At 40.9% G+C, this 26,689-nt stretch overlaps 1 protein-coding gene across 3 annotated transcripts in view; it reads right to left on the reverse strand.

Moving 5' to 3' along the window:
- Positions 1-24,814, reverse strand: part of Ahctf1 (AT-hook containing transcription factor 1) — a 57,512-nt gene extending 32,698 nt beyond the window's left edge. For 2 of the 3 annotated variants that reach the window (XM_051147990.1, XM_051147989.1), the window contains exons 1-17: positions 24,449-24,788; positions 20,010-20,137; positions 17,033-17,286; positions 14,949-15,129; positions 13,865-14,072; positions 12,530-12,646; positions 12,117-12,201; positions 10,439-10,589; positions 9,063-9,195; positions 8,791-8,972; positions 7,867-7,928; positions 7,144-7,272; positions 6,158-6,248; positions 5,020-5,109; positions 4,450-4,590; positions 3,727-3,831; positions 1,957-2,050 (exon numbers count right to left, since the gene is read on the reverse strand). In XM_051147990.1, coding sequence (XP_051003947.1) covers positions 1,957-2,050; positions 3,727-3,831; positions 4,450-4,590; positions 5,020-5,109; positions 6,158-6,248; positions 7,144-7,272; positions 7,867-7,928; positions 8,791-8,972; positions 9,063-9,195; positions 10,439-10,589; positions 12,117-12,201; positions 12,530-12,646; positions 13,865-14,072; positions 14,949-15,129; positions 17,033-17,286; positions 20,010-20,130 — 2,144 coding nt within the window. In that variant the 5' untranslated portion in view covers positions 20,131-20,137; positions 24,449-24,788. Of the gene's footprint in view, positions 1-1,956; positions 2,051-3,726; positions 3,832-4,449; positions 4,591-5,019; positions 5,110-6,157; positions 6,249-7,143; positions 7,273-7,866; positions 7,929-8,790; positions 8,973-9,062; positions 9,196-10,438; positions 10,590-12,116; positions 12,202-12,529; positions 12,647-13,864; positions 14,073-14,948; positions 15,130-17,032; positions 17,287-20,009; positions 20,138-24,448 lie in introns of all 3 variants that reach the window. The other variant, XM_051147991.1, reaches the window with a different exon arrangement.
- Positions 24,815-26,689: the final 1,875 nt, after the last annotated feature.

Below are 26,689 nucleotides of genomic sequence, written 5' to 3' on the forward strand. Positions count from 1 at the left end.
TCCCAGAAGTTCAGTTATTACCAAGCCAGCCAGTGAACGCTAAACACAAGGAAAGAATGGGATCTAACCAGCAAAATACTGGTCTCTTTTTCACCATTCTGAATTATCAACAGCCACAGGTAGTAAAAATATTTGTTCCAATTCAGAGCTGAATCTTGATTTGTTCACTCAAAAATGCAGTATTGAGCACTTACAATGTGACAGGTATTACCCCTGCCTATTTCCTCACCTAATGTTATCAATAGCAGGAACAGTTTTTATTTATTGAAACTGTCCTATGAATCAGACATATAACAAGTGTCCTGTACACTTAACTTTTATATTTATATTGCAGCTTACAAATAAAGCTTCAGGAAATATAACAGACCTTCCAAAGGACATGCTTACAAAATAAGGGCTATCAAAATTTAATATATGCCTAATTAGAAGCAAGAGTAGTGGTTCACACCTAGCATCTCAGCACATGAAGACTGAAGCAGGAGAATCAAGTTCAACATTATACTTAGCTACAGCTAAGTTCTACACCCCCAGCCACTCACTGCCTCATGATACTACAAAACAAAGATTAAAGCTAAAACCCAATGTCCCAAGAAACAGTTATACTAAAACATCATGAATCCCAAACTCACAGTACATTATCATTATAACACATTCCCTGGGGAATCTGATCTAAGAAACCCAGAATCAGGTCTATGACCCAAGCTACTCGGGTTTCTACAATTCTTTTACTCCAATTGGAGGAAGACAATTCCAAGAGACAGGATTTGGGTTCTAAATATTCTTTCTACCATAGGTTTCTTATTTCAAAGCAACCAACTACGCTATTTTTTTATACTGTTAAAATAACCAATTCATGACATATTTATAGGTTTTTGATAACTAGAATCTTCTAATCTTTTTTTCCACAGAAGAGTTCCTGGGGAAGGAAGTATGAATCTACAAACTGCTCTGACAAACCACTCGTAAACATCGTTTCATTTGGGAAATATCAACAGTGTGCTTTAGCTTAGAAACCCAGTGTCAGTTGGATGCTTTTTGCTACTCTATTACTGCTGCCAATCAGTGAGCATGGGGGACCTTTCTATCTTCTCAGTCTTCTTCAATGCCTGTCTTCAATGCCTTAAGAATTGTCATTAGATGAGCCTTTCACTAGCTTGATTAGAGCACCCCAAGACGTTTTATGAGGCTACTGTGAAAGCTACTGTTTCCTCGGTTTCTTTCTCACTCCATTTGTCCTTTGTACATAGGAAGGCCATTGATTTTTGTGCATTAACTTTGTACCTTGCTACTTTGGTGAATGTGTTCATCATCTATAGAAGTTTCCTGGTGAAATTTTTAGGGTCACTATGTTTGCTTTTGGATCATCTGCAAGGCCCTATGCCTAGCAGTAGATAGCTAACACAAATGAAATCAATGGTATTTTTTGTCTTGTAATGTTTTGTCAGCCCATTTTTCTTATCCTACAGTCTTTTGCTTTAGCTCTTTTTTAGATTGCCTTTGCTTTTAGTTTCCAAAAAGATACGTTTTTAGGGGATTTCTATGTTTGTCAATGTGTGTTTTTCTTGTGGGCTTTTTTAATTTGGGGGGCAGTCTTTGTTTTTATCTCACCTTTGTCCCCCTAGATGCTTGTTTACTTTCTAATAAGAGAAAGCAAGAAAGGATTTGGTGTATGGGGAAGATCTGGGGATATTGGGGGTGTATGGGGAAGATCTGGGGATATTGGGGGGTGTATGAGGAAGATCTGGGGATACTGGGGGGTGTATGGGGAAGATCTGGGGGGGTAGTAGGAGCTATACCAGAATACAGTATATAAAAATTTATTTTCAATAAAAGCATAGGCATTTGGTTAAATCAAACATTCTGGTAATAATGTCAGTTATGGCAATAGTTGACCGAGAAGCTCAACTAGTGATTTTCCAACACGAGAGTGAATACTGTAGTCAGGCTGCACTGTACCTGGGAGAGCGTTCACACTTCTGCCGGCGACTGGTATAGTAGTTCTGAATTACAGGATAGTTGTAGCGCAGCCTTGATAGCTGCAAAGCATCATCTGCAGGTTTTATTAAAGTCGGGTAAAGTTGCCATTAGTGCCAAAATATCTCAAAATTTAAGGTTATAACAACTGATTTAACTGTAAATGTTTAATACATTTTTAGTCTTCCAAAAATTGATTTTTTTTTTTTTTTTTTTGAGGCAAGATTTCTGTGTCACCCTGGCTCTGTAGACCAAGCCTGCCTCTGCCTCCCAATTGCTGGCAATAAAGGCTTACACGACCACCACCTGGCCTAGTCTTGATAAAATTTTATCAATACAAGAACACACCCCCTTTTTTTTTTTTTTTAAAGACAGGGTTTCTCTGTGTAGCCTTGGTTGTCCTGGGCTCACTTTGTAGACCAGACTGGCCTTGAACTCACAGCGATCCACCTGCCTCTGCCTCCCAAGTGCTGGGATTAAAGGCGTGTGCCACCACGCCCAGCTAAGAACACACTCTTTAAAAAGAAAAAAGAAAAAAAAAAAAAAAAAAAGATATAAATTTGGGAGAGAGTGGGGGATGAATCTGGGAGGAGTTTAAGAAAGAACATGAGGTAAGTATGCTCAAAATGTGTTGTGTACACATATGAAATTCTCAAAGAATAAGTGTTTATTTATAAATACCCAACAATTAATTAAACAAATAATTATACAAATAAGAAAAACAGTCTCACATGACTTTTTTAACAGGGATGCTGGGTGTGGGACTTTATAGTTTAGAAAGTACTCAATGATTTTACTTGCATGGCATAAAAAATAATTTAAAATAAATAATCTTCACCGTTTTTGTTTTGTTTTGTTTTTCAAGACAGGGTCCCTCTGTGTTAGCCTTGGTTGTAATGAACTCGCTTTGTAGATCAGGCTAACCTTGAACTCAAAAGGTCTGCCTGGCTCTGCCTCCTGAGTGCTGGGATTGAAGGCATGCACCACCATGTGGCCAATCTTCACCATTTGCTCAAGTAAGAATGTAAGTGTAATACCAACAGTTATACAAGCAGTAAACAGCAATCTCTAAGTAAAATCTACTGTACCTCCTAGGAACACAGCAGCAGACTCTATAAAAGTCAATACCAAGAATTTCTCAAGTCGCTAATTCTCAGTATGTATATTACTAGATTAAAGGAACCAATTAATTGATGGCAAGTATTAATAACCGTATTAGTGGTGGGCATGGGGTGTACGCTTTTCATCCTAGTATCCAGAGGCAGCCAGAGCTAAATAAGGAAACCCTATCTGGGGGAAAAAAAAACTAACTAAATAAATAACCATATTAGAGGGCATCACACAACCCAGGCATGTTGGGAAACGCCTTTAGTCCCAGCATCCAGGAGGAGGAGGTGGCAGGTGAAACTCTACGATTTTGGATCAGCTTGGTCTACATAAGTTTCATGCCAGACTGGGATACACAGGGAGACCCTTTCTCAAAACAACAAGAATACTAAAGACATCAGTAAGTTAAGTAATAAAAATCATAGTTCCATGGTCTAAGTTATAAGTAGTAACAATTTTAGAAGCCATGTTTTCTCAAATTTGCTCATTTTACATGTTAATCCAAAGAACACAGAGCCCCTGTGAAGTAATGATAATACAAAGAGAGAATGAAGACTAGAAAACATAGAATGATGGCTCAGAAAAGAACAGCAACATTATGGAGTTAGGATGTTTCAATAAATATTCTTATGTTAAATACTTTACCTAAGCCTTCAGGTAAAAGCCCAGAATGAGAGAACCACAGAACCATTTGTGCATATTGACAGATAAGTTGGGTAACCATATGCTTATTGCTCAAGTCCACCAGTCCTATAAAAAAGAATTAACATTGGTTGTATCTTTCAAGTTATTTACCACAAATGACAAATCATAAGTCATCAAATGCATATATAATTTAGTTTGTAGTTAGTATACTTTGAACTAAAGTAAGGTGAAGCAAATCTCGAAAATGTTAACATAACTCACTAAAATAGGCATCTTTATGCAAGCTGCAATGAACTGTTTTAGGCAAAATGCAATTAAAATAGATTGTTCAAATTAGGCCTTTAAATAAAATTGTACTTTTTTCTTTGTTCAAACAGCAAAATAAAGCAAAACCAAAATACATGTTAACTTTGAATTTTAAATTCTAAGGCCATCAAGATGGCTTAGTGAGTAAAGACACCTGTCAAAAAAAAGTTAGCAGACCTAAGTTTAATCCCTAGAACACACACAAGCCCTCAGAACCAATCAGAGCTATCTTGTAACATCCACACAACATGGTGTGCATGCACTTACATTCACATCTACCATACACATATATACAAGCAAAAAAGATTTTTTCCATTCAAGAAATAATTTCCTCTTTACACAATGACTCACCAAGTAAATAAAAACTGTAAGTGAATTAAGTAAATTATAAAATACTCATTTGTATAAAATGCACACCTCTCTCAGTGATGCCCTGGGCCTCCATTGCAAAACAGCTTAAGACTGTATTAAGATTGCTAAGAAGCAAATGGCACTGCTGGATGGACTGTATGGTTTGTGGGTCGATGAAACGACAGGAACCATCAAATAACGGTGCACCTTCCAAGGATAATAAAATACAAGATTAGTTTCACACAGTGATTCAGAATCATTGTACACTTTCCTGAAGTCCCATTACTCTAAAGAATGACAGGCTTGGGCTGGAGAGATGGCTCAGAGGTTAAGAGCACTGACTGCTCTTCCAGAGGTCCTGAGTTCAATTCCCAGCAACCACACGGTGGCTCACAACCATCTGTAATAGGATCTGATGCTCTCTTCTGGTGTACATGAAGACAGAATACTCATATACATAAAATCCACAAATAAGTAAATCTTAAAACAAAAAACAAAACCCACTAGACCAGTGAGGTTCATCACAGCAAAGGTTACTAAGACCTTGTCTCCAACAAAAGTTCTGTGATTAAAATATCCATCAAGAGCAGCTTTTAACTACTAAAAATTTGCCCTGAATCCAGATTTAATACTTACAAAGCCTGTCAAATTCTTCTTTTGTGAGAATCACCTTATTCCATGTCCATTCAAGAACAAATCGCAGATTAGCAGAGGAATTTGGTTGTTCTTATTTGTATTTACAAAAGGGAAAGGATAAAAAGGATGGTTACTAACTCCAGAATGAAAAGTGGCAATTTTGCAGGAGAAGCACCTTAGCCAAGCTCATGAATTTAACAATAACGTCTACCAAATGTATCTTGGTGCACCTCATCACAGGAGCGTGCTGCCCAAGGAGCAAATCCCGAATGAGGGTGTACAGGGGGGCAGAGAGTGACTATGATGAAGATCAATAAATACAAACTGGAAAGCAATCTTAAAACAACAACAACAACAACACCAGGCCTACAGTCTTTAAAAGTTGACTTTAGAAAATTTGCCAGATCATGTAATATTTAAAAGATTAAAAAATATGATAGGCATGATGGCACATGCCTTTAATCCTAGCACTCAGACAAAACAAAAACTCCAAACAACTAAAAACACACAAACAATGCTGTATTTCCTCAATTCCCAGTAGCTATAAAACCACTCCTCGAAGACTGATAGTTCTCAATTAGTATTAACCTTTGTAATCACAAAATTTTTTTTTAGGTGAGCATCTTCTGTTTCCAAATAAAAGTTAAATGAGTAAGAAGCAGGATGCTTGCTTGCTTTCAAATGGCTCATAACAGATCATTAAGGGGCAGAGTATATGTATTATGTGCATATACACATGTAAAGAACAAAAGAGATACACAATACTGTGAATGCATTTCCAGGGTCTTTGGCTGAATGGAAAAAGTGTGTAAAAGTAATACACTGCATGATTCAGTTTATGACATATGATGAAACTATAGCAGTAGAGAGATTAGCATCAGGCACGGGGCAGAAGGGAGGAGGGTATGGGGGCCATGTTCAGGGTCCTCGATGGTACACTGCACAAGGTGTTTGCTAGAGGCATCACTGGGGAGAGACTGATATAAAGCATACAGAAAGTCACTCTGTATTACGTATGCACTGCTATTTTATGTGAATTTAAAATAATCTCATTGAAAAGAGCTGAGCTAAAAAGTAAAACCATAAGCTCAAATTATAAGAATATAAACAGTTTACTTTTACAATGTAAAACTGTTACCTTCTATTATCCATGTTCTGATGTAACCAGTCAAAAGTCCCAAGGAACTTGTTTGAATTGCTGCAGACAATATAGCTTCTAACTGTTCTTCCTAAGCCACATTAAAGAGAGAGAGAGAGAGAGAGAGAAAAAAAACCAAATCAAAAAGCAAACAAACAAACAAAAACAGTATGAAATCACAAGCTGTAAAAGGTTGGAAAATAGTTATGACTCCTGGACTGGCTACAGTCAGAGATAATAAGTACATGCCTGAAGTCTAGCAGTTGGAAGGTTAAGATGGGAGGATCACAAGTTTGAGGCCAACCTGGGCGAAACAGTGGGAAAAGCAAAGCATAGTAGTTACCCAGCATTGGTAAGGAGGTAGGAAAACTGGAAGACCCAGAAAAGACTTGTACAGCATGCCCAAGGAAGCCAACTATACAGCTAAGGGAATCTCACGCTGTTTGCACTTTTATTGGTAGTACTGATGCCTGGGTCACAAGCACTCTCCAGTGAGCTACTCATCTTCCGTCCTCTTTTGAGAGTCTCAGGAAACTGTACAAGTAAGCCTTGTACAAATTAACTCTGTGGCCCAGCCCAACTTTCATCTTGGAACCTCAGTAACAACTAGGTTTACATACTTGCACTGCCATGCCCAGTTTTTGTGACTTTTTATAGGTATTTTGCTGACATGTATATATGTGTACCATGTGTACACCTGGTGCCTGCAGCAGTCACGAGGGCACTGGATGCCCTAGAACTTGAGTTACAGATGGTTGTGATCACCATATGGATCCTGGGAACTGAACCAGGGTCCTCTGCAAGAGCAACTAGTGTTCTTAACCACTGAGCATCTCTCTAGCTAGGTTAGTGCGTGTGGAAGCCAGATCCCAAGACCATGGCTACTGATCCTGGAACATGAGAATACACAGTGAGTACAGCTCCACATTACCCGCTTTTGCAAAAAATATATTCAAAAGAAAGAAAGAATATAGTTAAAATCTCACTTGACTTAAACTGGAAGGCTGAATATCAATAAGTCTTGGTGAAAGGAAGCCAGCAACAAGACATCGATTATAGCTGTCAGGGATGACTTCATTGAGAGATGGTCCTGCTTTCTTTAAAAATGTCAAAGTCTGTAATAGAGAAATTAGTCCAACATCAGCCACCATCAATTCAAACTTAAGAAATACCTTATACAACTTAATATAAAATAAAAGCCTGAATAAACTAAAGTTAAAGGGTCTGCATATTATGTTATTATTCTTGCATCGTTCTCATGTCAACTGTATTATTTCTGAGAAGAACCAAGAAGGAGAAGCCCTCCCCAGGCTAATACATACAAGGATGAGCAACAGTTGTGATGTCGTCTTTAACCCTAGGACTTGGGGGCAGACAGATCTCTGTGAGCTCCAGAATAGCCACTGCTACACCCTGAGACCCCCACCTCAAACATCCACTCAGAAGATGCCATAAAGGCACTAACCTATTTTACTTCTTCTTGGAGTTCAAGTAGATAGAATCTACATAAAGCTAAAAACATTACAATGCCTCATCTAGCAAGCTGTCATTAAAACAGGATATTAAGACACTAAGCCTAGCAGAAACCACTACCTAAGATGAGTTAGTTTTTAAAAATACCATGAAAGTTTAAGTCCACGAATCCTCTGCATTTCAGTATGTGACTTCAGCTACATTAACACCCAAGCATCATGTTAATTCATACATACCTCCTTCTGAAATCCAGTACAAGTTACATGGATAACTCCAGAGTTCAACAAACAAGTGGCATCTTAAAAAGAAAAAAGATTTTAAAATCTGAATTAAATGTTTATAGCCAAATTATTATACAGACTAAATTAGTTTTACTCTTAAACAAGAAAAAAACAAACAAAAAACAAAACAAACAAACAAACAAATAAACAAAAAAACAAGGATTCACTGTGTACTCCTGGTTGGCCTGTAACTCTATGAAAACCAGGCTGACCTTAAACTCTTAGGAGATCCTCTTGCCTCTACTGGGATTAAAGGAATGTGCCGTCACTGCCCAGCACTTATAAATTCTTTCCTTTTTTGTTTGTTTTTTTGTTTTGTTTTATGAGACAGGGTTTCTCTCTGTAGCCTTGGCTGTCCTGGACTCATTGTAGAATAGGCTGGCCTCAAACTCACAGCGATCCACTTGCCTCTGCCTCTCCAAGTGCTGGGATTATAGGTGTAAACTACCATGCCTGGCTCAATCATAAATTTTTTTTCAATTATAAATTCTTTCTTTTCTTTTCTTTTGGTTTCTTGAGGCAGTCTCTCTGTGCAGCCTTGGCTGCCCTGGGATTCACTCTGTAGACCAGGCTGGTCTCGAACTCACAGCGATCCGCCTGCCTCTGCTTCCTGAGTGCCAATTATAAATTAAGTATATTTGTTCATGTATTTTCTTCATCACTAACATATTAACTGACATTTTCTTTAAAAATTCAGTAGTATTAATTTACAAACACAATCTAAGTTTCTCATGTACATATAAATAAATGTATCAAAAAAGTAATGTAAGTTAAGTGGCAATGAGATTGGAACAAATGACACTATATATACACTAAACCAACATTCAACTGACATATACTTATACATTTTTTTCATCAAAAATTTATGAAAATACATACCAAAATTAAAAGTACTTGGGCTAAAAAACTGCTCTGGAGGTGGGTATGAAGGAGGAACCCCTCGACTTAAGCTTCGCTCATGCACTAGGATGTCCAAGATGTGATGTGGGGAGGTCCTACTCACAACTGAGTCCAATGACCACAGTGCAAAGTAAGAGCAATTATGCAGGGATTCCCCTGATCTAAAAGAAAAGTTAAAAAGAATTGAGACACTGATGAGCCATATATGACAATATCTGAAGAAGGAGGTGAGAAAACAAGAGTAATCATACCTTAATGAATCTGGCATCTGTGCATGATACCAACGATTTATGTCAAAAAGTCCTAAATACACAGAAGGCTTTCCCTGTCCATACATATTTACTTGCCAGGTAAAGACAGAAACACTAGTATCAGGGGATAGAGCTGCAAGGAAAAAAAAAAGTTAACTATTTTTCCAAAACAAAATAAAGAACCTGAACATAAAACCACAACAGACTAGAGTGAGACTTAATTCATATTTCAGTAGACTTATCAAAACCATTCTTCTCTTTTGAGTCTCACTTACACACTGCTGTTACTCCTTAGGGAGTTCTCATCAGAACGCTCTCTCTACTTGTTTTCACTTAGTACTTTATTGACTTTGAGACAACAAAGTATGAAGTGATTCGTTTCAACAAATGTTCCCCCAAAGATGGTACACAGCTGGCACCAGAAGTTAACGTAGTATCCAGAATGGGTATCTTAACAGCACTGAGGGTTAATTCTTTAGAGGCACTTAGTTGAGAAAGAGACATCTAGCCAGATGGTGAAGGCAAAACACATACAAATACCTAGACTGTGGCAGGAGAACAACACCAGAAGGGCAGGAAAAGTAAAAACCTCAGATACCATTAATGCCAACTGAAAAAGGAAGATGTGTACAGGAAATAAGAAGAGATATGCATGTTAAGTTTTGACATGTTTTTTAGGATATAAAAGCAGGCTCACAAATTTAAAATTGGGAACTAGGCCATGTGGTGGTGGTGGTGCAATGCCTTTAATCCCAGCACTCAAGGAGGCAGAGGCAGGCGGATCTCTGTGAGTTTGAGGCCAGTATGGTCTACAGACTGAGTCTATATACCACAAGGCTACACAGAGAAACCCATCGTACAAAAACAAAACAAAACAAATCTCTGTCATCCCTCTTTAATCTTTATAAAAGGTAGAGTATCATCTCATCTACAGAAGGAGAAGAGGGACTCAGACATGCACAACTGTCAAAGGTTATAACTACATGATAAATTTAAAGAAATCTACCCTGAGATCTTTACCCAGAAGGAGGAAATACTATTTAAAAAAAAAAAAAAAAAAAAAGAGGCAGCAGCAGGTGGGGGAAATTATGGCATACACAGCGTGGCTCAAAAACAACAACAAAACCACAAAAGAGAAAAACATCCCAAGACAATTATACTAGTTAAAATGAAGACTATCTCTATGCTGAATTGAATTCAAGCACAAGAGTCTTCTTCAGTTCTGTGTAACAATCCAGAGAGCAAGAAAGACCTAAAAGACTGAATAAATAACATAATCAGGATCTTAATTTTCAACTGTCATAAATATGAATCCTAGAAACCTGTCACAAATCTTAAGGCACAACACAAAGTAGTTAAGAGTACTTTTAACCAACCTTCTCGCACACTCTCTTCCCTGTCACCGTGAGATGGAAACCTCTCTATGCTCTGGCATCCCAGCAACTTGGTGTTACTAGTCTGTCCCCGTAAGGGGAACATGCCACCTGCTAGATCCAATGTGTATCTTTCTTCACAGTACTCTAACCCCTGCAACGTAAAATATGCACAAATGTTACACTGTTCTAAGTAAAGATGTTCTAAAATCAGATATTCCCATACTAAAAGTTTTCCCACATAAAAGCTAATCATTCTGAAGGCTCTAAAATTATATACACAACTATAAATGTATATACCAAGCTAGATTTACATTCTCAAAATAATTACCAACAGCATGGGAGGACACACACTAATAGCTAGAGTACAATTTGGAATAGTGGCCTTGGCTATCCTGGAACTCACCCTGCAGACCAAGCTGGCCTCAAACTCAGAGATCCACCTGCCTCTGCCTCCCTGAGTGCTGGGATTACAGGCATGTGCCACCTTGTACATATAATGCTTAAGAATATGGTTTCTGTTCAGCTTTGAGACAAGGTCTCTCTATGTAGCCTTGTCTGTGCTTGAACTTACCTTGCCTCAAAAGATTTAATATTAAGTCTTAATCAAAAGAGAAACTTTTGGGGGAAAAAAAGCCGGGCACGGTGGCGCATGCCTATAATCCCAGCATCGGGAAGCAACGGCAGAAGAATTTGAGTTCAAGGCCAGCCTGGTCTACAAAGTGAGCCCAGGACACCCAGGGCTATCATACAGAGAAACTCTGTCTTGATAAACCAAAAAAGACAGTGAAAGAGAGAGAGAGAGAAACTTTTGCTCTATCAATAAGAATAGTTTTTAACTACCACTTCTTATTTTCAAGTCAAGAGTCTGACTGTAGCTCTGACTGCCCTGGAGCTCACTATGTGGACAAGAGATTTACCAGCCTCTCCCAGGTGCTGAGATTAAAGCATGTCCCACTAAGCCCTCCTCAATTCTCTTAAATGACAAATTCCACTAGGAGCTGGAAAAAGGCTGAGATGTTCCCCAGAAAAAACTGTAGCCATTACAGTTCATAGATTCCCTAAAACCAACCTGCATACCTGAACACTAAGTTCTGAAAGCTTGCTCTAGAATTGAGAAAATACAGCTATTAGTAACACTTACTTTTTTAATTTTGAAAATTCCCTCAGAAAAATAAGTAGTCGAGCTGGGAGAGGTGGCACATGTCTTTAATCCCAGCATTCAGGAGGCAAAAGCAGGCAGATCACTTTGAGTTCAAGGCTGGCCTGGTCTACAAAACAGGCCAGAACTGTTACACAGAGAAACCTTGTCTTGAAAATCAAAACAAAAAGAAAAGAAAAATACGTAATCGTCTGAGAATTTTCATTTATAGACCCTGAAGTTACTCCTGGATTACTGCTTGATACATGAGGAAAAAAGCAGCATTCCTCCTGGGTATTACAATTAGGTAACAAAGGTGCATCTAGTCCAGTCTCTCTGTGATGGGGGAAAAACACCCAGAAAATAAGAGTCTGCAATGGCAAAACAGGTGAAGAGCATTAGAAAGTTCATTCTCACTATCTAACCTGATATTTCTTCCACTACATGATGAATCAGCATTAAATTGAATATAAGAGTAACTTCAGTATGATAAAAGAACACAAAATAGAAAAGCATAGTACTGTTCTAATAACCGCTTACCTCATATAAGATCTGCCCTGATGCCAAGCATTTTCTATCACCGAAAGCCAGCTGAAGCAGATGCAAACTCAAAACATCCCCTTCACTAGAAGACAGAGAAATTACCCGAGACACTAAAACACGAAGTTTACATCTTACCCTCCCATTTCTTTACATAACCATTGAATGCTCATGACTACAGTTGTAAGGACATGAAACAAAGCTACCAAATGGATCAGACACACACACACACACACACACACACACACACACACACACACACACACACACACACGGTGCAGAGCCATGGCAACATGACAGTGGTTAACATAACTCAAACATTTCAAGAGAAACCAACTGTTCCAACCTGACTCCCTTCCTGCTGTATCCTCAGCCTCATGACTTGCATTTTTAGAAACCACAGGCATACTAACCTATCTTGTGTGGACTGAACAGCCCATAAGTAACAGCAGTTACGAGGATCATTCTCAGGTTCTTGAAAGACAACTGAATAGACTGGAACCCTTCCACCTTCCAACTGTGTATAATATCTAAAACAAACAAAATGACACACTGCTTATTTTCAAATTAATATTTTATTTTTGGAAAAAAGTAACTCATGTAAAAATCTGGGTTAAGGAGACACTATTTATACAGTTCCCTAAATTCAGAGATTATCTTACCTTCAAGAACATACAAGGCAGGATAAGACCATGCCACATTAGCTATCATTCTTGAGTAGGACAGGGATGCCAACTGCTAAATCATATGCATATACTTATGTGATAACTAGCTTTTTGTTGTTTTTTGTTTTGTTTTTTTGAGACAGGGTTTCTCTGTATAGCCTTGACTGTCCTGGACTCACTTCATAGACCAAGCTAGCCTTGAACTCACAGCGATCCACCTGCCTCTGCCTCCTGAGTGCTGAGATTAAAGGTGTGCACCGCCCAGGGATAACTAGCTTTCAAGAATCACACCAAGCTGGGTGCAGGCAGCAGCATAAGCCTATAATCCCAGCACTCAGAGAGGCAGAGGCAGGTAGATCTCTGTGAGATGGAGGCCAGCCTGGGCTACAAAGCAAGTCCAGGACAGGGGAAAACAAAAACAAAAAACAACAAAATCAATCAATCACACCAATGCACACCATATCATGTCATTCCTCAGAGTACCGAAGAGGCAGAAAAACTGCCATAATATTCCAACTCAACCAGTTAGAAATTTTATCATTCTTGTTGCTTGTTTGCTTTTTCAGTCTCACATCACCCAGGTTGCGCTCAGATTTGCTATATAGCTGAAGCTGGCCTGAAACTCCTTATCATTCTGCCTCCAACTCCCCAGTGCTAGAGGTAGGATGGCACTTATCCATGCTGTCCCTTTTCGACAATAAAAACACCAGATACAGGCCTATGATGTGTATCAGCATGTAAGTCATGTGCTCCCAAGTCTGAACGCAGTCCCTGACGTCTACATGGGATGAGGAGAGGAGAGACTCCTGCAAGTTGCCCTAGCTGCCATATGCTCTGTGGCACATGCACGCACCCCACTCCCAACTTAAAAATTAGGGACAAAAAAGGCAATCAGTAAGAAACTGAAGTTTGTTTTTTAAAATAAGCTCTGAAGGAACCAACCTAAATTTACATGCTAAATATGACGTATTCAATTAAAAATTTCATACTGTAATTTTTCTTATACTAATTTTCAAATAATCAATACATTACATTTGAAAAGAAATGATTGATTGTCAACTAAGAGAAACCAGTTACACTTACTCTCTTTTCATGCTTTTCATGTTCCAAAGTGCTAAGTAGCCATCAGAAAAACCTACAGCAAGCTGATTTGTCCTGTTAATGTAACTGAGAGTAGAAACGGCTATTCCTGATGGGCCTACTAACTGGAAACAGAGGTGGCGCCCTTCTCTCATCACACTCTCTCTGATGTGTGGTACTTCAGCTGGAATACCAGTGATAACTTCAAGGTCTGAAATAAAAAAGGCAAATAAGATTAAGAAACTAAGTAACGGCCAGCAGAATGCACTTCCTACGTTCCATGTACAGGTGTACACTGAGGACTGTTGAGATACTCACTGATAAGGCATCTGCCACTAAGGCTAATGGACCTGAGTTCAATTCCTGGGACACACATGGTAGAAGGAGAGAACCATTCCTGTAAGTTGTCCTCTGACCCGCACATGTATACCATGACACAGGTCTCTTCATACACAGGCATACTTGCACACAAAACAGAAGATTTTAAAATATAGACAAGATGAAGAGAAATGAATCTACAAAAATGTCCTCTGACCTCCCTACACATGTACACAACTCCAGTTCCCAGAGTACCTAACACCATCTTCTAACCTCCACAGGCATCATCAGATACATGAAGGAAAAACTCATACAAATAAAAATAATAAAAGAATTTTCTAGATGGAAAAAATAAAGTTGGCCACTTAAAAAATTATCCATGGGGCTGGAGAGATGGCGCAGAGGCTAAGAGCACTGACTGCTCTTCCAAAGGTCCTGAGTTCAATCTCAGCATCCACATGGTGGCTCACAACCATCTGTATTGCAATCTGGTGCCCTCTTCTGGCATGCAGGAGTACAGCAGGCAAAACACTGTATACATAATAAATAAATCTTTAAAACAAAACAAAACAAAATCCATAGCCAGGCCTTTAATTTTAGTACTCTGGGAGGCAGAGCTCTTAGTTTAAAGCCAGCATGGTCTACAGACCAAGTTCCAGGACAGCTGGGGCTAAACAGAGACACACTGTCTTAAAAAGCTAAAAATTCCACTATGCCACAACATTAAAATGGCCAATTTTTGTTTCCCAGTAAAGAATAGCTAAATTACCTGATGCCTCTATTTCGTTTTGACTGCATGACAAGTCATCCAAACATAGGTCAATGAGAAGGATCTGTCCAACATCAGTTACCACAGCTGCCACGCCAAAGAGCCACCGAAGACTTGGATGTAAATGCTGGGTACTTGCACTGGCTCCTCCATGATTAATTATAGGCTCAATAGCCGTTACCTAGGAACCAGGATATGTGATTAGAAGCCAAGCCAAATGTACAATATAAGATTTGATATCAAGGAAGGTTAATAACCTGAACAAATTTAAATATTATTTAAAATCATAATTTGTATGACATAAATCTAAGTAAACTGAAACTTTCAGATATACTTCAAAATTATGCTATTATTTCAACATAATGAAAATGACAATTAACTCATCTTTATTGATAGCCTGGTCTATGCTTGTCATTTGCTACCTGGCTCATTTTGTTTATATAATCATTTTACTGAACTATATGCAATTATCTGTTTAAAGATGAATAGACTAAAGCTTAGAACACAAACTTAAAAATCATAAAATTGTTAAGTATACAACTCAAACCCATACTGTTTTATTTTAGAGCTCTTAAGTAGCCTCTTCACAATTATCCAATATAAAGAATAAACTAATAATTTCAGAAAAATTGAGTTTACCCTTCTGTGGTGGTTTGAGTAAGAACAGCCCCCATAGATTTAGTTTATGTGTAGTCACCAAGCAGAACTGTTTGAAAGGATTAGAAGGTGTATCTCTGATGGAGTAGATGTGGCCTCATTGGGAGAAAGGTGCCCTGTGGGTGGGCCTTGAGATTTCAAAAGCTAACAGGCTCAGGTTCAGTGTTCATGTGTGTGTTCTTTCTCTCTCTCGCCCTCTCCTCCTCTCCCTCTGCTTGTGGATCAGGATACAGAGAGCTCTCAGCTACTTCCCCACCAGGCCTGACTGCTGCCATGCTCCTGGCCACAATTATAATGGATTAAACCTCTGAAACTGTCAACAAGCCCCAATTAAATGTGTTCTTTTCTAGGAGTTGCTTTGGTCATGGTGTCTCTTCACAGTAATAGACAGTGACTAAGACACTTTCCAAATAACAAAACAGCAAAAGATCCAATGTGCACACACCCAAAACAAGGTATTTGCTGTATTTTTATCAAAGGAGTAAAACCAGGACTAGGAAAATGGCTCAGCAGTTAACAGTAATGGCTGACCTTCCAGTGGTATAGGATTCAATTCCCAGTACCCACATGATGACTAACCACCATCTTGAAGTCCAGTTTCAGCAGATCCAATGCCCTCTTCTAGTCTCTGTGGGTATTTCATGCACATAGTTCACAGACATTTATGTAGGCAAAACACGTATGACACATTAAATTTCAAAATCTTTTAAGAGAGGAGTACAAACTCTCTAAATGAGTTTCATCTGTTTTCTTGTTTGTTTGATTTTATTTTTTTAAGACAGGGTCTCACTATGTAGCCTTAGCTTGCCTGGAACTTACTATATACACAGAAGATGGCATTTGCCTTGAACTCAAAAGACCTACCAATCTCTGCCTCCTGAGTGCTAGGATTAAGTGAAGTCCCACCAATGCCTAGTCATCTTAAATTTTTAAAAATGAACTTTATTCTATGCACATTGGTATGAAGGTGTCAGAATCTTTGGAACTGGAGTTACAGACAGCTGTGAGCTGCCATGTAGGTACTGAGAATTGAACCTTTGGAAGAGCAGACAGTGTTCTTAACCACTGAGTCATTCCTCCAAACCCCATCTTAAATTTTTGAAGGGGCAAGTAAAATGGTAAAGCTATTTGCTGCCCAATGATGCAAGCCTGACAACCTTGATGCCTGGACCCAAATAAAGGTAAAAAGAGAGGTAGGTCCAAGTCCCACAAGTTGCCCTCTGACTACCACAGGAGAGTGAGCAGCGCGTGCACGCACACACACCCCCCTAAGTGAAAATAAAATTTGAACTTTATATTGAAGGTGATAATTACATGAAAATATATTAATTGTAAATGTACAGTTCAATGAATTTTTAAAGTAAACACATCTTATAAGCTTTCAGCTTGGAAAGAAAAACTATCAAGGTATCTCAGATAGTATATACCCTTCCAGGAAGAACGACTGCTTTGACCACTCTTGATATACCAAGGTCATAAAGACAAAGAACGCTCCCATCTGTTTCTTCCAGTCCGATTAACAATCCAGTTCTCTTATGCCAAGAGAATTCTTTCACTGCGAGGACTACAGGAGGCTGTTCATTTACTCCACTGAATCTATATGCAGACAACCGCTCTCCTGTTAAAGAGTTTACAACTTCAAGTTGTGGACCACAAGCTAAGCATGCTAGTCCATTTTTCCCTATGGAGGAAAAAAGAAAAAGAAAAAACATTGCTTATTATAATATCATAGCACAACAAATAGAAACTATTACAAATCCCTTGTAAATTGAAAACAGAGCATTTATAGAGCACAGTGTTCCTCAAAAAAATAAAAAATAAATTGGGTGTGGTGGTGCACATACCTTTAATCCCAGCACTTGGGAGGTGGAGGCAGGTGAATCTCTGTGAATTCGAGGCCAACCTGGTCTACAAAGCAAATCCAGGACAGCCAAGGCTACACAGAAAAAACCTATTTCAAGGTAGATATATATGGATGGATAATAAAAAATAAAGAGCAACTAAGCAGTAAAATTATGCAATAAAAAGATCATATAGGTACCCAAATTAATAAATGTACTCCTTATCATAGTTCAGCAGGACATAAAGTAACTTAAAGTTTAATGCCATTTAACTTGTCTAAAATCACAGTTCCAAGCTGGGTGTGGTGATGCTCACCTTTAATTCCAGCACTCGGGAGACAGAGGCAAGCAGATCACTGTGAGTTCAAGGGCAGCCTAGTCTACAGAGTGAGTCCAGGACAGCTAGGGCTATACAGAGACAAAAACAAAAACAAAAAACCAAAACAAACCAAAACAAAAAACACAGTTACAAAGTTAACACAAGTATATACAAGTAGATTCCAAGACCAGGTATTGTGGCATACCCTGGAAATTCCAACACTTCAGTGGCTACAAAAAACAAACTGTTGTCCTAGAGTTTACAAGCTTAGAAGATAAAATAGTTTTATAACAGAAAGTATCAAGATCCCTTCTTTGTCTCCTAATTCTGTTCAAACTGTGTTCTTCTTTGTCTAAAAGTCACTGGATAGTCCAAAACAGATAAATAACATATATAACTTGTTTGTTATCCAGTCACTAGGCAGAGGAGAGACAGACAGACAGAGAGAAAGCAGAGTAGATATAGTGAATTGATACACTAGTTGGTGACTATGAAAATAATGGATTAAGAGTTTCATCTTACAGACAATATGATTTACTTATTGATGGACAGATATGAAGAATAAAAAGAATTAAGAACAGACCCTAAATGGGACATGGTGGTTGCATGCTTATAATCCTAGCATTTAAGAGACAGAGGAGAAAGGAGCTCTATGTGAGACTTTGTCTCAAACAGAAACTCAAACCAAACAGATTCTACATTTCCACATCAACAACTACTACCAAGGGTTCATGAGATCCACAGAGTAAACAAACTGTACACAGCTGAGAAAGCGGAAACTTACAAGAATCAAGGAGTCCTCTACCTGCTGGGAGAAGACTCTGACCAGCAGAACTGACAACAAAGTCTCTGCCTGCAAACTGTAGACAACTCCAGGGAAGCACCTTTATGAGTTATCACCTATATTGGAGACGGTTTCTCAATGATATACCTGCCGTTGAGCCATCCCATCCCTGTAGTACCCTCACTCAAATTTCTATTAATAATTCCAATAAATTCACTAGCTCACAAACATGGAGTCTGGGGTAACTGTGACTTTGGTCTGTTGTGGGTTGTCTATCTGGATAAACAGTAAGTTCTGCCTTCCTAGGAAAAGTTTCACACAAAAATCATGCATCCAGACAGGTAACTAGATACAGGAGCTTGCAGTTGAGAGATGCTATATACTGTTTACGAAAATAACATGATACACAACACGGTGTAGACCTAGAAGGCCGGGGCTGAAAGCTCCTTTCTGCACTTGCTGTGTGTGTACGAGGAACACACAGGACTCCTCTGACAGTCCACAAATGTAACAAGAGGCACACAGAGGAGCCCCTGCCATGCAAAGTTGATTTGGGAAGTAGGGGTCAGACATGAAGTCCCACTTACAGAAAAATAAGAATTGAAGACATTCTAGATGTGTGCTACAAACAAAACAACAAAGATTTTTGAAAAGGAAAAACCAGGTCTGGAGAGATGGCTCAGTGCTCTTGTGAGGACCTATGTTGGGTTGCCAGCACCCACCTATCTTATCACTTGTAACTACAGTTCTAGGAGATCTGACGCCCTTTGAGGGCACTATATCCACATGGTACACATGCACACATGCAGGCAAAACACTGACAAACAGCCAGGTGAGGTGGCGTACACCTTTAAGCCCAGAACTCAGGAAGCAGAGGCAGGGGGATCTCTGTGAGTTTGAGGTCAGTCTGGTCTACAGAGAGTTCCAGGACAGCCAGGGCTACACAGAGAAACCTTGTTTCAAAAAACCAATAACTAAACCAAACGAACCCACCCTTGTGTGGCTGTGTCTGTCTCTACTGAGGATATGAGACTGCATGTGGAAGCCAGAATGTGTTGGGTCTCTTGAAGCTGAAATCATAGGACTGTGAATGGGAACATCCCAGCTCTGGTCCTCACAGCTAAGCAGCAAGTGCTCTAACTGCTGTCCCCGGCTTCCCCCTCCCACACATTCACACATGCAGACGTGTGTTCAGTGTTATGGAAACTGAATTTAGGACTGTGAGAAGGAAGCTGGGCATGGTGGAGCACGCCTTTAATCCCAGCACTTGGGAGGCAGAGGCAATAGGATCGCTGTGAGTTCAAGGCCAGCCTGGTCTACAAAGTGAGTCCAAGATAGCCAAGGCTACACGGAGAAACCCTGTCTCAAACAAACAAACGGACTGTGAGAAGGGCCAGGCAGCAAGTGTCTTACCACTGAGTTCTAGTCCCAAATTAGTGACTCTGAGCAACATTACGTACCTGCAGCAAACTTTCCACGAAGCACAGACTCTAATGTTATCTCATCTTCTCCAAGAGCTTCAACAGTCACTTCTGGGAAGTGCAGGAGATCACTAGTCACTTGAGCTGTTAAGTCTTGCATACTCCCACTGTAAATATTTTTTAAAAATAAAATTATTATGATTATTTGTTCTACTATACCGTAAGTACACTTCATTATTTCTAGTCGGGATGAATGTGAGAGAAAGCAAGTCACACACAAAAGTAAATAAATAAAGTATGCACATTGGGTCCAACATAGTCTTGCCCATAAAAATGGATTTACTAAGAAAATATTTCTTTCAAGCAGCCTTGGGAAAATACTCACGAAGCCAGAAGTCCTGAGGCTATCCTTTATTCCCACATTCTGTGAAAATTCCTTCTGTCTAATTCATCTTACTGCCCAGACTTCAGAGAGCAACATCAGACAGGCAGGTAAATGGGGAACTGGCCCATATTAAGAGTTGCCTCTTTCCCACACTTTATTCCTTTTCCTTTTTGTATGCTGGGAACTGAACCCAGTACCTGTGAACTAACATCTTGATTTTTCAGTAAAAAAGAAAAAAACCCCATAATATCCAGATTTCCCAGAAACCCCAAAAGTTGAATCTGATACCTATCTTTTACTGACAGAAAAAAAAATTATACACACACACACACACGCACACACACTCATTCTTTAATTTCCAGTGTACGGAAGACTGAAGTCCCTTTGTGACTTCTGTTGTAAGTAACCAAAAAGCAGTGGTGGAAAGATGGCTCAGCGGTTAAAACACTTGTTGCTTTTGGGGAAGACATGGGTTTGATTCTCAGTACCCACATAATTAATGTTTCACAACCACCAACGCAACTCCAGTTCCAGGGTACCCAATGCCTTCTGACTTCCACAGGCACCAGGCATGTAGCATGGCAAAACACCCGTACACATAAAATAAAACCAAAAGTTCTGGTTAAATGTAAAGCATCTTTCTGAATGATTAAGCTAAAAGCAGAGAGGGCAGTGGAAGGTGGGGTGAGAAGATGGACAATAAAAACTTTGAGAGACAAGCTGGCTTTGGTCTTGAATGTTAGCTATTAAATCTAGTCGTGGTGACCCTATCTTGTTGTTCAATGCACTATGAGTTGCAAAGAGGCAGACTCCTCAGCTAGACATGGTGACAAACCTATAATCTTGGTATTTGGGAGGCAAAATAAGGAAGATAGCTACAAGTTCCAGGTCAGTCTGGTTATGTGCTAAGTTCTAGACCAGGTAAAGGTGTACAGCAAGGCTCTAGCTAAAAATAGATAAAGCTCAGTGCTAACAGAGCTTAAAGCAAACCAATAGCCAGAAGTGGTGGCAAATGCCCTTAGTCTTACCACTCATGAGGCAGAGGCAGGTGGATCTCTTAGAATTCAAGGTCAGCCTGGTCTACAAAGCGGGTCCAAGACAGCCAGGAATATTACACAGAAAAACCTTGTCTAAAACAAACAAAAAAGCAAGCCCACACTGTTAGAATTACTATACAAGATCATTAAATCTGTTGCAGGTTAAAAACAAAAACAAAAAACACACAAAAAAGAAAAAATACACTTGAAAGAGATAGCAAGACTAAGCTTAATGAAGAGAGGGGAAATAAACTAGATGAATTCACAGTTGAGATTTATGAATATCAAGACTCACAGTAGGAAAAAAAAAAAAAAGACTCACAGTAGGAAGTATTACAAAACAGGGAGAAGACTGGGAAGGTTAGAGTGAAATTCAACCTGAATCAGCCTAGCATTTGCAATTAGATTAAAAAGAGAGAAGAATGAGCTTTGCTGTGTAGAACAAACTGTCCTCAAACTCCCAGACATCCTCCTGCCCCTGCTTCCTGAGTGCTGGGATTAAAGGTGTGTGCCATCACACACTGCCACAATCAACTTTAAGATATAATTTTAGAACTCTCAGTATTCAGCTTCTCTTAGTTTTTCAGTATCACTACTTCATTATGAAGAACAAAATTTATGCTGGGCAGTGATGGCACACACCTTTAATCCCAGCACTCGGGAGACAGAGGCAGGTGGATCTCTGTAAGTTCGAGGCCAGCCTGGTCTACAAAGTGAGTCCAGGACAGCCAAGGATACAGAGAAATCCTGTCTTGAAAAACCAAAAATAAATAAATAAATAACATGGCAAAGAAATTTAAACAAAATACCATAAACCATTTTTGAAGTGAAATATACATTCCCAAAGAAACTGAATTCTTCTGAGAAAAGCTTAACTCTAAACCTAGCTATTGAGTAAGTATCTGGTCTAAATGCAAGTGGACAGACTCTTTTCATTTTAATTTAAACACTAACCACTCATTGCTTTACTTTTTGTTTAGTTTTAGTTTTCAGATAGGATTTCATGAAGCCCAGGCTGGTCTTGAACTCCTTAGGCTTTCTGCCTCCCTTTGCCAAGTGCTATGAAAGGCATGCACCACCACTCCTGGCTATCTATTTTTGTTGTTGTTGTTTTGGGGTTTGTTCTTGTTTTTTCAGACAGGGTTTCTCTGTGTAGCCTTGGCTGTGCTGGACTCTCTTTGTAGACCAGGCTGCCTCACTGACAGAGACCTGCCTGCCTCTGGGGTTATAGGCATGCACCACCGTCTCCGGCTCTCTACTTTTAAAACACTGTGCTGGGAACGGTAGAAGGCAACCAAGGGAGGGAACATCTACATTGTGACCTCCAGAAGTTTACATTTTCCAAGAGGGCATTCATAATCACAGTCTCAGACACAGGAATAAAATGCTACAATAGAGATACATATGCTGTGAAGTCCTAGGAACAAAATGAGATTTAAAATAGAGAATACAGACAAAAGTTAAGGGCAGGATTTGAAATGTGAGAATTTTAAAAAGTTAAGCTGGCACGACAAACTGAAGATAAGCTTCAAATCATTAAACACCTTTTCAGGAGTATGATCCTAGGACTGGTGCTTATTCTGCATGGCTGAAACAGAAAATCCGGGAGATTCAGGGGGTGGGAAAGACAGGCTACAGAGACTTTTAAGCCAACCTAGAGAAGGAACACTTTATGTATGCTTGGAGTCCCTGTAAATTTATAAAGTTAGTTCTAAAAAGGTAAGTGGAGACCTGTATTCCAACTTTAAATGTTTACAAAATAGTTAGATTGCCTTACAAATTGGTAACATTTTACTACTAAACTCGTCCGTGGCTCCCGCCTGTAATTCCAGCGATTCCTCGGGCTGGATACAAAGTGATAACTCTTCCTAAAAATATTTTACAAAGTAAAGAGAGTGGCTCAGTGGCAGTTCCCGCGCCTAACACGTGTGGGGCCATAGATTCGATCCCCAGAACCACTAAAAGCACAAAATATCACAGGGTATAGTTTCCCATAGCAATTGACATCACTGCCGGAAATAAGTAAACTCACCCCAACAACGTGTCTTAGGAGAGGGTGACAGTTAAAGCTCACTACACTTCTTAAAGCCCACGGATCCTTTAGGATATCAAGAACCAAATTTTATTTTGTTCTAAAGAACACACGTTCTCTTAAAAAAAAAAAAAGTCTCCAACTATCTATTAAAAACAAAACAAAACAAGCCAGTGGCTTGGAGTAGAGATCGGTGGTGGAGCTCGAGCTTAATATTACGCGCGAGCTTAATACGCGCTTCGATCACTGGCATCAAAAATAAACAAAAATAACAACGCTCATTTTCCTATAACAACACGCCTCTAGAACGGATGCCGTTTGCTTTGGGAACCAAAAACCAACCGATCCCATGCTAGGGACATGCGCTCGCCTGGCATGTGTGAGGACCTGAACGCGATCCTCCACGGCACCAAAAGGAAACCTTCCACAAAGTCTACAAAAACCACCTGTCTCAAACAGACCATTTGTACCTATCCATTCAAAAAGCAAATATAACCGACTCCCCCACCCGCCAGAAGTCAACAAAAGGCCCCTAAACCTCGCAGATGAGCTTCTGAGATGGTTATCTTAAACGTCCTGTACCAGATCCATTCACGACCCGCAATCCCGACTGAAACTTTCTTGCCCTGGCCAAGGACTCACCCGAGCCAGGCACAGGACCATGTGGAGCACACGCCAACGCAGGAGAGCCTCGGAGCGCCTGCGGCTGCCCGCGGGAAACGCCCCACTAAGGTCTCCATCGCCCCGCTACACCACGACGGCTCGGGCTCTCGAGTCAGGCCCGCCCCAGGTGACCGAGATCCCGCCCACGGGCGCGGGAGAGAAGCGCGGAGCTCCGACTCTGCCGCCATGTGCCAGCGCTCGCCGCCAAGGTTATGTAACTAACGCCCGAGCGCAGGAGCGAGCCGCACCGGTCGCGGCTCGCGGACGCCGCTTCCCCCGCGCGGCGGTGCACCCTTGCCTTAGGCCCGGGCCTCGCGGTCCCCGCCCTCGGCGCGCGGGCCTGCGGCTCCCCCGCCTTTACCTGAGCCGGCGGGCCAGGCCGCCCACCGCCGCGGCGCTGCTGCTTCCGTGCGGTTCGTCACAGCATCTCCCGGGAGACACGGCCCGACGCGCGCCCCCGCCCGCGGCAGCCGCTTCACGCTCGGCCACTCGCCGGCCCCCTCAGGCCCTGGGAGCGCCTTCGCCCAATCCCGGCTTCCAACTCCGCCGCTGCCCGCGCCGCGTCCTCCCCGCTGGCGACTCGACTTACAGGGCTGGCACCGCGCGGGCAGCGCTCTGCGCAGTACCCTGGGCGCACTGCCCGAACCCCACACAGAGCCTCTCCGCCGAGGGAAGGATCGCGGCCAGGGCGGGGAGAGGAGCGCAGATCGCGCTGCGGGGCCCGGACTTCTCGCGAGGGTTCCGGCCTCGGGCGCCGACTCCGCGGGAATTTTCAAACTTTCCCTACTAGGCCTGGCGGAAGGGGAGAAAAGGGAAACTGCGCTGGGAAGAAAGGTTCATTTACGTAAAGCAGGGTCTCCCCGCCCACTAGGAGTAGATGGGAGAAAGACTACAGGTCCCATAGGGCTTTGCGCGTTGGGCGTGGCGTAGGAAGAGGCAGGCTTCTCCAAACGAAGGCCCGCAGCCGAGCGACAGATAATCGTTCATCTTTGACTGCTTCACTGTCTCCGTGGTTTTGCATTCTGTACTCCAACTTTTCATGCAAGAAGTGTACCCCAGACTTATTGAGAAACTCTTACTCTCATTTTTTCAAAAAGCAATGTGCCCATGTCGCCTTGCCTAATCTTCTGTCATAGGCTCTGTGTATTATGTTGGCAGAGCACGCGCTCACCATGCACGACGCTCTGGGTTCCATTACACCAAACCTAGGTTACCTTTTTGATTGATTAGTATTGAGAGACCAAGAATTAGATAGACCCCCGGTAGGCAGAGAGACGGGCCGTGGCGATTTTTCACTATGGGCAGCTTCTACCTCTGTCTCCTAACTTGAGACAAAAACCTGGCAGTTTCTATCTTCTACCAGCAACCCCTTCTGATGGACTGGTTCAGTAAGTTCAAAGCCTGAGCAGGACATGTCACACAACACTGGCGGATCAATCAACCAACCATCCTGTCTGTCTTCAAACTGACCAGCTCTGAAGTAGGGGCAAAAGGTTTTATAATCCCCAGTCCTCAAGAAGACCCCGCCAACCACCCCCCCGGCCCCCGCCGCTCTCCTGTTGTCTCCCCGACTCCACTTTGCAGAAGGTCTTTTTCTCTATGTCTAATGCCTGTACTTGTTTCCTCCCCCTCAATAAACTCTTTTTTTTAACTGCTAATTTTGCTACTACCTGTTGTGCCTTTTAATTCTTTTTTTTTTTTTTTTTTTTTTAATAGTTCCCCCGCCCTCCCCGCTTTGGTTTTTTTTAAGACAGGGTTTCTCTGCGTAATAGCCCACACTGTCTTGGAACTTTCCTCGTAGATTGGGATGGCTTCAAACTCGTAGAGATCCTCTTGCCTCTGTCTCCAGAATGCCGGGATTAAAGGGGAGCCCCCTTTTAATTCTTTTAACTGGCAATGGAAACGAATCCAATCAAGATCCTTAGAGTGTATCATTTTGGGGCTCGGGTCAGGGGCTTTTGTGTAGACTACTAGTCCCTGTCTTTGAGACTAGTCCCAGCACCAAATACTTTTCAAACAAAGAAAACAGAATGCATTGTGAGTCGTAAATAAAGGATTTTTATAAAGAGGTAGAGAGCACAGGCAGAATCAGAAGGCTCTCTGAGTGCTCATGGCCAGCCTGGTCTACATAGCGAGTTCCAGGGCTACAAAGAGAAACCCTATCTCAAACAAACAAACAAGCCAGGCATGGTGGAGCACGCCTTTAGGCAGATCCATGTGAGTTCATCAAGGCCCACCTGGTCTACAAAGCGAGTCCAGGACTGCCGGGCTATGCAGAGGAAACCCTGTCTTTAAAAAAAGACAAACAAACAAAAAAGAGAAGAGAAAGGAAGATGAGAAAGGTGGCCTGCTTTCAGGAGGAAAGCCTGTCGCTGCTGCCATCTCCCTGCATACTTTTTGAGATAAAGCTGCCTCTTAGAAATGTGTGCTCTCTCTACCTTTCTACCTCTCTTTACCTCTCTCTCTCTCTCTCTCTCTCTCTCTCTCTCTCTCTCTCTACTGCTTTCTCTCTCTCTCTCTCTCTCTCTCTCTCTCTCTACATGTCTCTCTGGAGACGGTTCCTGTATTTCCTTATTAAACCTCTTAAGTGGGAGGAAAAAGA

The sequence above is a fragment of the Acomys russatus genome, chromosome 6, assembly GCF_903995435.1.
Source record: "Acomys russatus chromosome 6, mAcoRus1.1, whole genome shotgun sequence".
Classification (NCBI taxonomy): domain Eukaryota; kingdom Metazoa; phylum Chordata; class Mammalia; order Rodentia; family Muridae; genus Acomys; species Acomys russatus.